Here is a 14,843-nt window from a genome sequence, read left to right on the forward strand (position 1 = left end):
GGTAGAGGATGGTAATCGGCTGTAAACTGCAAAAAAACTCGTCCTTACTTTTAGTTCGACTCTCTTTGGTTGAAGGAAAGTTAAGTTGCTTTGTTGATTTGACCTCAATTACCTGCTCATGCAGGAGTAGTGAAGAGCAAACAGCCTCTAAAATGGCATCGACATCTGGCGAGACTAAAGCAAATGTGCAAAGCAAAATACTCCATGGACGTTTGACGTATTATCGCTGAATCAGACTGTTACTGTTTGGACTCTGAATTTGATACAAGTGATCTGGAGATGGTTATCAAAAATGAAAGTGAGATACCAGCATCAGCCTATCGGTCCCCAACGGATTGTGGTGCGGAACACATTTGTGTAGCCGATACGCCTACAGCAGCGTTCACCACTTACGATGACAAGAGGTACAAACCATATTGTGTCACATTGTGATTTCACCGTCGCCCACCTGCTGTGAGAAGATAGAGAGGTAGCTGGACCGCCGTGCATTCCTGCTGGCCATCGAGCTGCCCCTGCACAGCCACTGCTGTCAGAAATGCCCAAACAGGTGCCAACAGCAGCCACAGCACGTAGCGACACACATTTTATGTTGATTTACGTATGAAACCAGTGCATTGTGTGCTTTCAGAAAACCGAGTTTTTTGGAAAAACACATTCAGCCCTCAAAGAGTTAAAGAATAAGACCCCAGGGATCAACAGTCTGGCAACTGCAGCCCCCACATACAGCTTTGGGATGAACCAAGACCAGGAAGCTGCTGACCATTCATGGACTTTACCGTCTAAAAGCAGATGTCTAGCATTACTGCAGTATACAGTGCATCCAGAAAGTATTCCCAGCGCCTCACTTTTTCCACATTTTGTTATGTTACAGCCTTATTCCAAAATGGATTAAATTCATTTTTTCCTCAGAATTCTACACACAACACCCCATAATGACAACATGAAAAAAGTTTACTTGAGATTTTTGCAAATTTATTAAAAATAAAAAAAAATTGAGAAAGCACATGTCCATAAGTATTCACAGCCTTTACCATGAAGCTCAGAATTGAGCTCAGGTGCATCTTGTTTCCCCTGATCATCCTTGAGATGTTTCTGCAGCTTCATTGGAGTCCACCTTGTGGTAAATTCAGTTGACTGGACATGATTTGGAAAGGCACACACCTGTCTATAGAAGGTCCCACAGTTGACAGTTCATGTCGGAGCACAAACCAAGCATGAAGTCAAAGGAATTGTCTGTAGACCTCCGAGACAGGATTGTCTCGAGGCACAAATCTGGGGAAGGTTACAGAAAAATTTCTGCTGCTTTGAAGGTCCCAATGAGCACAGTGGCTTCCATCATCCGTAAGTGGAAGAAGTTCGAAACCACCAGGACTCTTCCTAGAGCTGGCCGGCCATCTAAACTGAGTGATCAGGGGAGAAGGGCCTTAGTCAGGGAGGTGACCAAGAACCCGATGGTCACTCTGTCAGAGCTCCAGAGGTCCTCTGTGGAGAGAGGAGAAGCTTCCAGAAGGACAGCCATCTCTGCAGCAATCCACCAATCAGGCCTGTATGGTAGAGTGGCCAGACGGAAGCCACTCCTTAGTAAAAGGCACATGGCAGCCCACCTGGAGTTTGCCAAAAGGCACCTGAAGGACTCTCAGACCATGAGAAAGAAAATTCTCTGGTCTGACGAGACAAAGATTGAACTCTTTGGTGTGAATGCCAGGCGTCACGTTGGAGGAAACCAGGCACCATCCCTACAGTGAAGCATGGTGGTGGCAGCATCATCCTGTGGGGATGTTTTTCAGCGGTAGGGACTGGGAGACTAGTCAGGATAAAGGGAAAGATGACTGCAGCAATGTACAGAGACATCCTGGATGAAAACCTGCTCCAGAGCGCTCTTGACCTCAGACTGGGGCGACGGTTCATCTTTCAGCAGGACAACGACCCTAAGCACACAGCCAAGATATCAAAGGAGTGGCTTCAGGACAACTCTGTGAATGTCCTTGAGTGGCCCAGCCAGAGCCCAGACTTGAATCCGATTGAACATCTCTGGAGAGATCTTAAAATGGATGTGCACCGACGCTTCCTATCCAACCTGATGGAGCTTGAGAGGTGCTGCAAAGAGGAATGGGCCAAACTGGCCAAGGATAGGTGTGCCAAGCTTGTGGCATCATATTCAACAAGACTTGAGTCTGGAACTGCTGCCAAAGGGGCATCGACAAAGTATTGAGCAACGGCTGTGAATACTTATGTACATGGGATTTCTCAGTTTTTTTATTTTTAATAAATTTGCAAAAACCTCAAGTAAACTTTTTTCACGTTGTCATTATGGGGTGTTGTGTGTAGAATTCTGAGGAAAAAAATGAATTGAATCCATTTTGGAATAAGGCTGTAACATAACAAAATGTGGAAAAAGTGATGCGCTGTGAATACTTTCCGGATGCACTGTACATCAAAATGATGGTCCCAAAGATACCAGACTTATGTCTGCATACTACAATACCATCATTGACTCGACTGGCCATATTGAACCTGAACAAGATAAGGTCACCAAGCTTGTGAAGGCCCATTAGGCCAGCAGAGCAAAAATGTCAACAGCAAAGGAAACCAAGAGCAAATACCTGCCAGCGCAGCCCCTCAAAGAATTAGCAAAGAAGTTTAGAATCAAGAACAACTGAAACCGAAACCGAGAGAAGAAGACACTGCTGAAATGAAGCCACTGTAAGACCAATGCTACCATAGCCTTGACAGGCCATTTGTGGACAGAAGTGCAAGTGTGGCAGACCTGAACAGCCTTGGGCTTCATTGGTATTGTAATGTGCTGCAAACAAACAGCAGTTATTTACTGTACAATTTATAGCTTCTAAAAGGTGTACCCAGGCCTGGCCTTAGGCATAGGCGAAGTAGGCGACCGCCTAGGGCCCCGGCGTCCGGGGGGCCCCGGATCGACTCCTTGGTCTAATTTTCACGCATTTCGCAGAGCTTCCAGGGGGGCCCCTGGACCTCCCTTTCGCCTAGGGCCCCATAATACCTAAGACCGGGCCTGGTGTACCGTAGACCTAAACATATCGACATTGTCATTTTAGAGTAAAATTCTGGCAAACACAGCCGCTATTTTTATTTTATAAAGGTTTAGGACAGGATGCACTGCTGTCATCTTTACATTTTATCAGAAGGTTGGAATTTAAATAAAAACAAAATCTTCTCTTTACTTACTTTGTTAAGGAATCTTCGCCTTTCCTTCACTTCTGTGTCTCGGTCTCTGAGGACTGTTCTAATGACGTAAGCAGACGGCGAGACGTGATGAGAACCGTACAGAGTCAACCGCCGCCTGGGCCGGTGACGTCACAACCCGATTCTCGCGCCCAGTCTCGAGTGTCACTCATTTCGAGAGCGCGCCGGGGAGAGGTTCGCGCGCTCAGCTCACCGGTGAAAGGCGATGACCGCTTCTGGTTTTTTTAGCAGGTGTTCGGGTCAAGAAATTCACCGTTTCAGTTCTCCATGATGGGGGCGTTAGCCGCAAGTTAGAAAAGTTTTGAGACTAAAGTGGGGGAGGTGCGCGCGTCTTCTTTATTGCAAAAACTCAATTCCGTTAGTTTCATGTTTTGGATTTCTAAGCGCACTTACTTCCGCGTATTCGTCTTCACCGTCAAACCCCCCCACAAGTAAACTGGCGAGTGTTTGTGAATGTGATGGCGTTCGAGCTTTGCGATTTACGGGCTCCCTGTCCCGAATGATTTTTTTTTTTTCGTGCCGGCCCAAGAATCACGAATCTAACGAACGGCGAAGAGAGTTTAGAAAATAAATGAATGGAGGAAGAGAGAGAAGCGAGAGACTTCGCTCTTAAAAAAAAAACAATCCAGTGGTTCATCAGGGCGATGCTTCCAATAAACTCCAGCTGCAGACGAGAAGAACCACCATCCACATGAAGGATCAAGAAAGACCTTTAATTTAATTGACTGAGATCCGTAACAGGCTCCGTTAATAGCCATGAATAAAACAGGTTTGTGAAATCCCAATGACTGTGTGAGATTTTTTAAGGACTCCTTGCATTTAATGGGGTGGAGTGGTGGGATTCGAGGCTGGGGATCTGTACTGGCAATCAACAACAACATTTATTTCTATAGCGCATTTTCATACAAAAAGTAGCTCAAAGTGCTTTACATAATGAAGAAAAGAAAAATAAAAGACAAAATAAGAAATTAAAATAAGGCAACATTAGTTAATCGAATCCCATAAACACCCATAAAGGGTTGGGCCCTTGAGCAAAGCCCTTAGCGTTAATCTGCATCACAGGGAAAACTTGGGGCTTGGTGGCAGAATTGGAACTCCCGCCCCCATTAAAAAAAAAAAAATGTCGCATCGCTCCAGTGTGGTGCTGAGATGTCACCTGCTGCACTCGCGTCCCAGTCCAGGCGATTTGTCGTGTGGTGGGTGCTATAGGCGCATACCCCCAACCTCCTGCATGTACTCACATAAACATTTCTGTATAATCCAAAGACCCCCCCCCCCCCCAAAAAAAAAAATAAAGACGTCCAAAGAACCCTTCGCAGAACTAAATGGCTCTTTGTCAAAGTAAGGTTCAATGAGGACAACCCAGTAAAGTGCGGGGTTCGAGACACCACTTTTCCCCGTGGAGTTTGAGTGTTCTCTTCATGTGCGGGTGGGATTCCTCCCACAGTCCCAGCACATGTTAGTTAGGTGGATCAGTTATGCTAAATTGCCCCTCATCTGTGTCGGTGTGTCGAGATCTGTCACAGCTGCTCATGCCCGTTTAGTTGCTACTGGTGCACAAGGCTGGCATAATCAGTCAGAGACCACCAGTGAGCTGGCATCCAAATGATTAACAGTTCACCGCCTTCACCCCTAGGCCAGGTACAGACAGACTGCTAATCTGTATCTGGACCACTAATGGAGGGGCAGTATAAGGTGGGACGGAGTTGGTATGCTGGGTTTCCTCCACAGTCCAAAGACACGCAAGGTCAGGTGGATTGGCAATTGCCCCCTACTGTGATGGACTGGCGCTTTGCCCACGGTTCGTTCCTGCCTTGTGCCCAATGCTTGCTGGGTTCGGCTCCAGCTGCCCCACAACCCTGATCTGGATAAGCAGGTTTAGAAATCTGACAAACGAGAGGAGACCTTCAGTCCATCAAGCCCACCCGTTCAGCTCATAGCTAAGCTCTCCTGATTTCTCATCCAGACTCTTTGTAAAGGCCGTCAACGTTTCTACAAGAACATAAAGAGTTTGCGAAATGAGAATAGAAGGGTGGTGAGGAAGAACAAAGCAAACCCACAAGTGTTAACTCAGTCGACAGCAGCTTTAATAAACCACAAGGTCGCCGACGTGGACTCTTAAACATCAAAGCGGCAGAGTGGTTCTTCAGAGCGATTCCATATTTGGTCCCCCAAACCACCAATCACAATGAAGCTCTCAGAAATACCAATAACCAGGCTCCATAAATATAATAGATTAATAAAATACTAAAGAATTCTCGATTTTAAAGGTCTGCTCATTCTGCAGATCACACGATCTCCATATCCAGTAACCAACTAGACAAGATTTCCGTTTTCTCTCCCCCACATATTAGGAACCTTTTTAAAAGCTTAAAAGAACCGATTTGAACTGCAAAGACCCCCTTCCCAGAATGAAACGATTCTTTGTCAAGCAAGGGTTCAATAAGGGAACCGCACAACACTTAAGGAGCCAGGATTATTAAGAGCGGACCTTCAGCCTGTTAACATAATCGAGACGTCCATTAAGTTAATCGCTTTGTAAAATGAAGACGTGACTACCACCCTGGTGGTCCCAAATGCACCAGACTTATGTCCGCATACTACAATACCGTCACTGACACTCGGATTCCTGCCCTGCAGACCCACACGCATAGATCACTGGGCTCTGCAGGCGTACACCTCAGGAAAAGACTGGACTGGAAGATGTCTTATTGCTGCTATTATTATGTTTATTTTATTATTTATAGTGTATTGTGTGTTTTAAGCATTCTGCCTTGAAATTTCGTTATGTGTATTCATAATGACAATAAAGAATTCTATCTATCTATTGCCTTGACTGGCCATATTGAACCTGAACAAGATAAGGTCACATCTGAGGTCCCTTCGGTGGCACTGGGTGTGCACGGACCGAGCGCACTTCCTCAATCTTTACGGAACGAAATACAAACTTGGATAATAATGATGAATAATAATAATAATATATATATATAGATATATATAAATGATGTTATAGATAATCTAAAATTGGAAAAAAAATCAAATTCTCACTTTGAGGAGCTGTACAAAACTTTTTCAAAGCCTGGCCAGATCTGATAACATTTTAGAATAAGCGTTTAATTTGAGGAAGTGGATTCTCTGTTGAATCTCTCTCTCTTTATTTATTTATTTTTACTATTATTAAAGTGCTACTCTGCTGATCGGGCTCTCTTTGTCATGGGTGGAGGTCGATTTGTTTCAAACCAGTTTTGTTAAACTCGACTTTCATGTATGGAATGTGTTTTTATTTTAATAAAACAAAATGATGAATGGCGAGAAGACTTTTAGCGCCTGTGAATTTTACGAAGCGCCCACATTTAAAGTTTGTAACCCCCCCCAAAATCCGCACAAGTGTCAGATGAACTCTAATCGTGTTAACGCAATAACCCCTTAGAGGAGTTTTCGTGGACATTGCGGGTTCCCAACGCGCTCCGAAAAGCGCGACTGGCCAGCTGTACCCCCAAAACGTCCCTCTTCTGTTAAAGCATCAGCGCGTCTTCGAGATGATCGAAAGTTCATTCAAAAGTCTGCAGCCACCCTGGGGTCTTACCTGTAGCGAAGCACAGAAGCGGAGCTAGATAGCGAGCCATCCTTGTCGTTAGGGGTCTCTGAAGATGATCGGAGTGAACTTCTACTCAGAGATGCGAGGGCTTGCGGAATTCAGGCAGGAAACGGAATGTGCAACCCGCGGTCACGAGGAGATAAAGGGACATTCCGGTAGCAGACATCCCAAACTGGAACGCAATGACAAGGCTGGCGGCGTGACTCTTTTTAAAAAGTGACGCATCTAGGAGATGATCTGCAGTCACTAGTGATGGGTGGAGTGAAGCCTCCCGAAGCATCAGCACGTTTGAAGCAATTGTGTCGGAAATCGTATCGGAAATCGTATCGTAGCTTCAAAGCATTGGACACTCACCTGTCTAGTGACACCTCCTGGCCATTTTCATTAACGTCACACAAACTTATCCACTTCAATGACTTCTGTTACAACTCTTATTGCTTTTATTTTTTCGCAGCTACAGACTGACAACGAAGAGAAGGCTTCTAATGTCTGATGTCTAAAAAATATAAATATAACTAACGCCGACAGGCAGAATGCACTATACGATAGCAAGAGTTAAACAAAATAAGACGCCTCACTCATGGATTCCCGGCTCTTTCAAATAGTATTTACTTTTGCACTGTATCATTATAATTGCTCCTATTATTAGTATTATAATTAACCCTCATCTTTTCTTGAGATCACATTTAATAGCCTTAAATGTTTTCTTTGGTCTGACTTAATTAAAACGGAGTAGACAGAAAATGAAGGTTTATCCCTGTACTTTGCCAAGATATAGGTAAGCACATTTGAGAAAGAAAAGGTGAAATCCTTAAATCACAGATTTTCGATCAAGTATTAAAATATTTCATTTATTAATACTTTACAATATTTTTTGGAGCTCAAAAGTAACGAGATCGCTACAAGAAAAGACGCCGTCAGTGGCTCAATTAACTAAGGTGTTTGCTTTTCAAATTCTGAGCGTAGTGCTAACCCGGAGCACATCAGAGAGGCTGAGAGACACGGCGCAGATCAGTCACCGGCACACCGAGTATCGAGCGGCCGGCCCATCACTAGCAGTCACAGCTTCAGGGGACGCCCGCTATTCTCCCCCCGTTACTAAGACGCGCCCTGTTTAATAAATACGCTCACCGAGTGAATGATTAGGGGCATGCGCACACCTGCATGCTTAGCCACGCGGTCATCTAATCAGCCAATCACGTGGCAGCAGCGCAAAGCATACATTCTTGCAGATGCAGGTGAGGCGCTTCAGTTCCTGTTCATGTCAAACACCACAAGGTGCGGAGTTGGGGGGATTTTCTCAGGTTTTTATTTGATCCAAGATGGGCTGCTTGCGTTATTTCTGTAACCGCTGATCTCCTATGATTTTCATGCACAACAGTCTCTAGAGTTTATTCAGAATGGTGAGAAAAACAAACAAAAAATAAAGGATCTGTGGATGGAAACTCCTCGTTGATGAGAAGGTCGGAGGAGAAGGGTCAGACGGGTTCGAGCTGACAAAAAGGCAACAGTAACTCAGATGAGCACTCTGCACAAGTGTGTGGAGCCATCAGCTCTCACCAGCGTGGTCCACTTCAGTGGGAGTCAGGAGGGAAGCCCCTAATATGTTGTGTCAAGCCCCTGATCTTTTTGTTCATTTTCTATATTTTTAAAATTTATTTATGAACACTTCCTCACTCTCCACAAGAGTGCAGATAGTGTATCATGGTCAAAACACTAAGGGGGCAACAAACTCGAAACACCAAGAGGGGGACCCCCCCCCCCCCAACCCCACTCTTCTAGATATCAACATGGTGGAAAGCTCAGAGGGGAAAAGACTGTAGGCTAATAAGTCACACCGTGATGAAGAATGACTCGGCCACAAAACACGGGGTCCCGATGTTTGGTTTCACTTCATGCACTTGTTAACGTTGGTCTTGAGGTTAAACGAGAGTGCAAGAGCTTGGAGATGGATGTCTGTGCATACCCTTCAAATGGGGCTAAGACCCTGATACCATGAAATCCTAGAAACACCCCTGGCCCACTCACACACACATGGCAGGGTCAGCACAGAATGACCCACCAACCTCACACGAGATACAGGAAGAAAAATGGAATGGAATGGAAGAAGTCCACTCCAAAACCAACCAAGAGGGAGAGTCGAACACAAGAGGCCACATACACCTGACATGTCACACGTTATGGATGTCCAAGTCGGCTGCAGGTTTTCATTCCCACTCTTTCTTAATTAGTGACCAGTTTATGTTGCCTTCATCTTAATTGACTTGCTGTTTAAGTCTCAGACCCCTTAAAGGTTCATTTCGTTCCTGCCAAACTATAATGAGATGAGCCAACAGATGAGCAGCTCACCTGTGTCCAGCATACAAGATCTCAAAATAAAGAAAGCTGAAGATTTCAGTCACGGTGACCTCCTCAGGTCCACAAAACATTTTGAAGATACGCTTAGAATAAAAATAAAACAACATCAACCATTTTGGAAATGTCACCTATGGCAGAATATCAGAAACAATGACAATAAAGATATTCTGAAACAAATACAACGAAATTATGAACGTGAGCACCAACAAGTCATGGAATTAAATAAGGGGGCCACCAAGGATCAACTTCTAATTAAGGAGTTTAAGCGCACCTGACTTAGCTGGTGACCTCATTTTTGTTTGGTGACCATTTAAGGAAAAATGAAGTAAGTTGGGAGGACCGAGTCCTGAAAAACACGGCAATTAAAAATGAAGGGAAAAAGAAGTCAGTTAGTAGCAGAAATTGGTCACTGGTAGAGAACATGGTAGGAAGGAAAACCTGCAGCCACAGAAGTCCCCCCAAGATCAGAGTTTGACACCCCTGCACTACGGGAAAGGAAGCGTATTGAAAATTAACACAACGTCACTGCAAGATGAGGAACTTTACGACAATACCTCAGGCTTTGTGCGATGCCCGGGTGGAACGTCACTGCCCCTTTACTGCCCACGTTGGTGTTCAGAGATCCACTGTCTGTCTATCTTAGGTATGGATTTGGCCGTGGGGGGGATATCCAGATGGATGTACCACAGATGCTACAATGTCTTGCTCATGAAGGAAGAACACCAGGGACTCCAGGCTCCTTACCCAACAATGGAGAACACAATCGAAAGAGAATGGCCTTCACCTCAACATCAAACAGACAGAGCATGTGGAGTGCGGCACACAGACAGACAGATAGGCGGGAACTGAACAAAGTCATGGAGTTCAAGTATCTCAGCTATCTGGTCAGCTCTGGTACCGACACCAGGACTCAAGTCAGCACAAATGGCACAAAGTCACCAGAGTCCTCCATGACCAACAAATGCCAGCCTTCCCCAAGTGCAAAATGTAAACACCCAGGATCCTTGTACAGTGCAGAATGCTGGCCTATGACTGTGAAGCAGACACTGCATGCTGTGGAAATGCAGGAGCTTCACTGGACGTTTGGTCTGAAATGACATGATCACATCATGAATGAAGACATGTGAAAGAATCATGGGAGTGCCATCGATCATGGACCAAATGCAGCAGTATGGCCACGTCATCCATCGTCATGATCGGGTGGTGGCCAAAACATCCCTCAACTTCAACCCCAAAGGCAAAAAGCCACGAAGGAGACTGAAGAAACGTTGGATGGGCCGACTAAGAGAAGACATGAAGCGTGTCACGGTCACTCCTGAGGAAGCCCTTGACCAGATGAAATTGAGAACAATGTGACAGACGGTGAACCCTGCAACAAAGCAGGACAAACGAAGAAGACCACTGCAGGATGAGGAACGTTGTTTCATTAAAATTAACAAAAGTGAGCAAGGTGGACAGCTACCAAGCTTGAAATAATATTTAAACAAACAACAAATGGGGGTACGTAGTCCATTTCTTATTGCAGTGCCACCACTAGGTAATCCTTGGTGGCATTTTACTAATTACCGTTGTCTCTTTTGTACCTTTCCAAAGTTCAAGATCTGCATGGTAGCCTCAAAGTGCCGATTCTCATGGGGTCATCGCCAGCTTGGTCTTCAGCAGTAAAAACAATTAGCCAAGGGAGGGCATCCTGAAAAGCTTGTGGAAATCCAGCGATAACATCCAAAGTTCACACTCTAGAAAGTGGCGGCGCCTGATTAAGAACACATATTTACTGTAGATGTGGGTCTTTAAATATCCTGAGGGTCCTGCACAAAGTCTCGTCACTGGCTTGAGATGGAAGTAACCATCAGCCCAGTCTGGAGGCCACCAAAGATGATGTTCTTGGATCTCACAGATATATCACGGTTGCTGGGGGCATCCTTCACAACTGGCCGTCTGTGCGTTTCTCTGAGGGGGTCCGTGCAAGATCCTATTCATCATTCGGGGAGGCTGCTCCATCCGGGGGTGCATCACAGGGGTCCTCATGCTCATTCATCATTGTTTTGTACTGCCTCTTGAAGAAACCAGCCTGGGTTTGGGGATGAAAAACCACAAAAGGGGGGAAATTAAAAATCATGTACAACACAGAGAAGGCAAAAACTAACATCATGAGATTCCAGCAGAGAGTTCAACAAGTCCTACCTTATACAGACCAGCTGTTATCAGGGCCAGCAGAACAAGACCACCAACACAGCTCCCCAGTATGATCGGGATGAAGTTAACCTCTTCATAAAGTTCAATCACTGTGGATGCCTTAGGGAAAAAATCACCAAGACGGAAGCAGCGGTCAGCGTCCATGACAGACATTTAGAAACGGTAAGTAAGAAACGGTGCCACCTACTGGAAATGGGTGCTACCATACCTGGATTTGGAGGTAACGGTTGCTGCTTGTGGTGAACAGATGGATGTACAGGTCCTCGTTGAAGCTTAAAGTGGCGCTGCTCTGTAGACTCAATTTTTTTTGCTTGGTCTGAAGAGAAAGACAAGGAGGACTCAGGTTAGCTGTAATGGCTGAAATGATGAATCATGCCCGTCACGTCTCTGCTTTCATTTCAGGCCACCCGATATCATTGGGGTTTCAGTTGTTTCTTTAATGCCGAGCCGGACTGTGTTAAATTTGAAAAGGAAAAAAAAAAAACAAAGAAGCCCAACTTGTACCCCCGTCCACCTCACTGAAGAGAAACCAGCAGTCTGATGGTCCCATTTCACAAAGTCCTGCTGTGGAAAATGAGGTCCATATCTAGAAAATCACTTTATCAATTGATGGCTGGCCTCACGATGACCAGCAAACACCTGGCTGTAGGGTGCTCTGTGCTGTTACTGGATGCACAGTTTGAGTAATGCAGTGGGCATTTTCCACGTGTTCTGTTTGTATTATCATTTCCACCTCAAAAGGCATTTGATACTCAAGGTGAGGTGTAGACGTTTCGATTTAGAAGCAGCGGGTGGTGGGGAGGCATTTTAAATCTCTGTGTCAGATGATGTCAGAAGGTATCAAAAGAATCTGATGACAAACACCACCAGGCACCAGCATCCCATTGATTTTGAAACTCAAACTGTGTGTGAACTTGAATGTTCTACTCTTTTATGAATGAGACAGCAGAAGTTCAAATTGTAAATCTCAAAAAAAAAAATCACTAAAATGAGATCTCATGGGTTTGTGGTTATTGGGGTGGAAAGAAAGGCATACGCCTCTCTAAAGGTTATTCTACAGTCAAAACTGCTCTCTCTTTCCTCAGTCACCCTCCACATCTCCTTCCATCACACTGTCTGCCTGCACGTTCTCCTCTCATGCCTCTTTCTAAGGAGAAGAGGAAGAGGGTTATACAAAAGCATGTTGAATTAATAGCAGACGGAAATCAGAGCGCATTACCAGCAATTAATAGCTTCTTTGTGATCAGCATGAGTAATATTTAGACTATGAGAGAGAGTGTGTGAGAAAGAGAATTTGGTGTAGAAGGCAGGATTAGACAGACATACAGACATAGAATGTGGTGTAGTAGGCAGGATTAGATAGGCACAGAGAGAGATAGAGAGATAGAATTTGGTGTAGAAGGCAGGATTAGACAGATAGACAAACAGATATAGAATGTGGTGTAGTAGGCAGGGTTAGATAGACAGAGAGAGAGAGAGAGAGACAGAGATAGAGAGAGAGAATTTGGTGTAGAAGGCAGGATTAGATAGACAAACAGATATAGAATGTGGTGTAGTAGGCAGGATTAGATAGACAGAGACACAGATTTAATTTGGTGTAGAAGGCAGGATTAGACAGACAGACAGACAGACATAGAATGTGGTGTAGTAGGCAGGATTTGATAGGCACAGAGAGAGAGAGAGAGAGAGAGAGAGAGAGAAAGAGAGAGAGATAGAATTTGGTGTAGTAGGCAGGATTAGATAGACAGAGAGAGACACAGATATAATTTGGTATAGAAGGCAGGATTAGACAGACAGAGATTGTGGTGTAGTAGGCAGGATTAGATAGAGAGAGACAGACAGAGATTGTGGTGTAGAAGGCAGGATTAGACAGACATACAGACATAGAATGTGGTGTAGTAGGCAGGATTAGACAGACAGACAAATGTGAAAATAAGTAATAGTTTGAGGTCTTTCAAAACTCGGCTCCATGCTATTTTGTAGAAATTAGGTAAACAGGATGGGCCAGCTGGTTGGGCCGATTGGCTTATTCTTGTCAAAGTTCTTTTAATGAGACTTTTCAGGTAAAGCAGTTTTGAGGGAAGGTTGCTCTACTCACTAATCATGGTGCCTGAGAGTGGCAACGAGAAAGCATTTAACTGTGAACATGATAATGAGAATCTCATAAACTTGTAAGGTAATCCTCTGAGTTTTCCTTGCTCATCACCTGCACCGAATGGCATAACTGCATTTCTTACCAAGAAGGAAGAGACAACCTCAGCCATACCTGTGCAATCCATCCCGACGTCATGTTTCCTTTCAGCTTGAAAGGGATTGGATTTTTGGTTTCCAGACTTCCCAGCATGCAGTTGAACACCCTGCAGTGTGCAATGGTGCAGTTCTGGGATAAGGAGAAGATATGAAAATGAGCAGAAGTGGGGGGTGGGGCATGAGACAATGTCATATAATTCAACAACACGGCCTTGGCAGCCATGACCATAACGTCAGTGTTTGTGGTTTATGCTTGCATTCCTAGGGCAGGATGCCATCTTCGAAGCTTTCCAGAGAGAAGTTAGAGACTTTACCTAGAAGCTGAATTTATTGATATATTCACCAATATGCTTTTTCCCAAACTGCTTTTGACAACAGAGGCAGAATAATGAAAGGGCACTGGAGGCACATTCACTTCTTAAAACATTACCCCAAAGAATTAAGACCTCTGTAATGTATATAGTAAACTCTATTCCAGTACAATTGTGTTTCATATTTCTGCAAGATAAGCATTGGTTAACAGTTCAAAGCTGTAAATGCCAAGGCCACACTTTCTGTTAAATACGTATAATGTCTGCATATGCAATTCTGTGGCTGAACACCAGAATTCAACTCACCACAACCTCTGAGGACGTCATGATTTCTTCGAAATTCACATTTTGGAAAGGTGGCACTTCTTCAGTGGAACTGCAAATGGAATTCTAAAGAAGAAGGAGGAACACACTCCACGCATTTAGCAAAGTAGATTTGCAGCCCATTAGCACATTTCACAAAGATTTGGTTCTTGACTAAATATTTTCTACTTTATTATTATTTCACCACAATTTAAAGTACTAAACCCCAGCATAGATGTTATTGAAATTCAATCCAGGAAAAGCTACAAAAATTTAACAAAGAATACAAATCATTTCAATGACAATGATCCTTTACTTCACAGGCTGTTAGTGGTGATAGGAGCTCAGGAGACACACAGAGAGATAAAGGACTCTGAGTATTGTGCTGTGCTGTGCTGTTACAATGTGGGTTTTCATAGCTGTTTGAAGCTGCTGTCTGAAAGAGAGAGATAAACACACACACACACACACACACACACACACACACATCTCTCTATTATAATAAAAAATTCCTGGGACGAGATGGGACTTTATAGCCTGGGATGAGGCAGGACTTTTTCAGAGAGATACTTTCACGACCCGCTAGAGGAGTCTTTGTGCCAAGAGATCTA

General features: G+C 44.4%; 2 protein-coding genes across 2 annotated transcripts in view; both read right to left on the bottom strand.

Moving 5' to 3' along the window:
• The window catches only part of LOC114661722 (integrin alpha-M-like), a 57,960-nt gene extending 50,905 nt beyond the window's left edge, over positions 1-7,055 (bottom strand). Inside the window, exon 1 of the mRNA XM_028814887.2 lies at positions 6,803-7,055. Coding sequence (XP_028670720.2) covers positions 6,803-6,842 — 40 coding nt within the window. The 5' untranslated portion in view covers positions 6,843-7,055. The remainder of the gene's footprint in view (positions 1-6,802) is intronic.
• A 3,519-nt stretch (positions 7,056-10,574) lies between these two features.
• LOC114661721 (integrin alpha-M-like) overlaps positions 10,575-14,843 on the bottom strand; it is a 59,397-nt gene continuing 55,128 nt past the window's right edge. Inside the window, exons 26-30 of the mRNA XM_028814886.2 lie at positions 14,236-14,319; positions 13,635-13,748; positions 11,577-11,684; positions 11,357-11,467; positions 10,575-11,243 (exon numbers count right to left, since the gene is read on the bottom strand). Coding sequence (XP_028670719.1) covers positions 11,145-11,243; positions 11,357-11,467; positions 11,577-11,684; positions 13,635-13,748; positions 14,236-14,319 — 516 coding nt within the window. The 3' untranslated portion in view covers positions 10,575-11,144. The remainder of the gene's footprint in view (positions 11,244-11,356; positions 11,468-11,576; positions 11,685-13,634; positions 13,749-14,235; positions 14,320-14,843) is intronic.

This window comes from Erpetoichthys calabaricus, chromosome 12 (assembly GCF_900747795.2).
Source record: "Erpetoichthys calabaricus chromosome 12, fErpCal1.3, whole genome shotgun sequence".
In the NCBI taxonomy this organism is placed as follows: domain Eukaryota; kingdom Metazoa; phylum Chordata; class Cladistia; order Polypteriformes; family Polypteridae; genus Erpetoichthys; species Erpetoichthys calabaricus.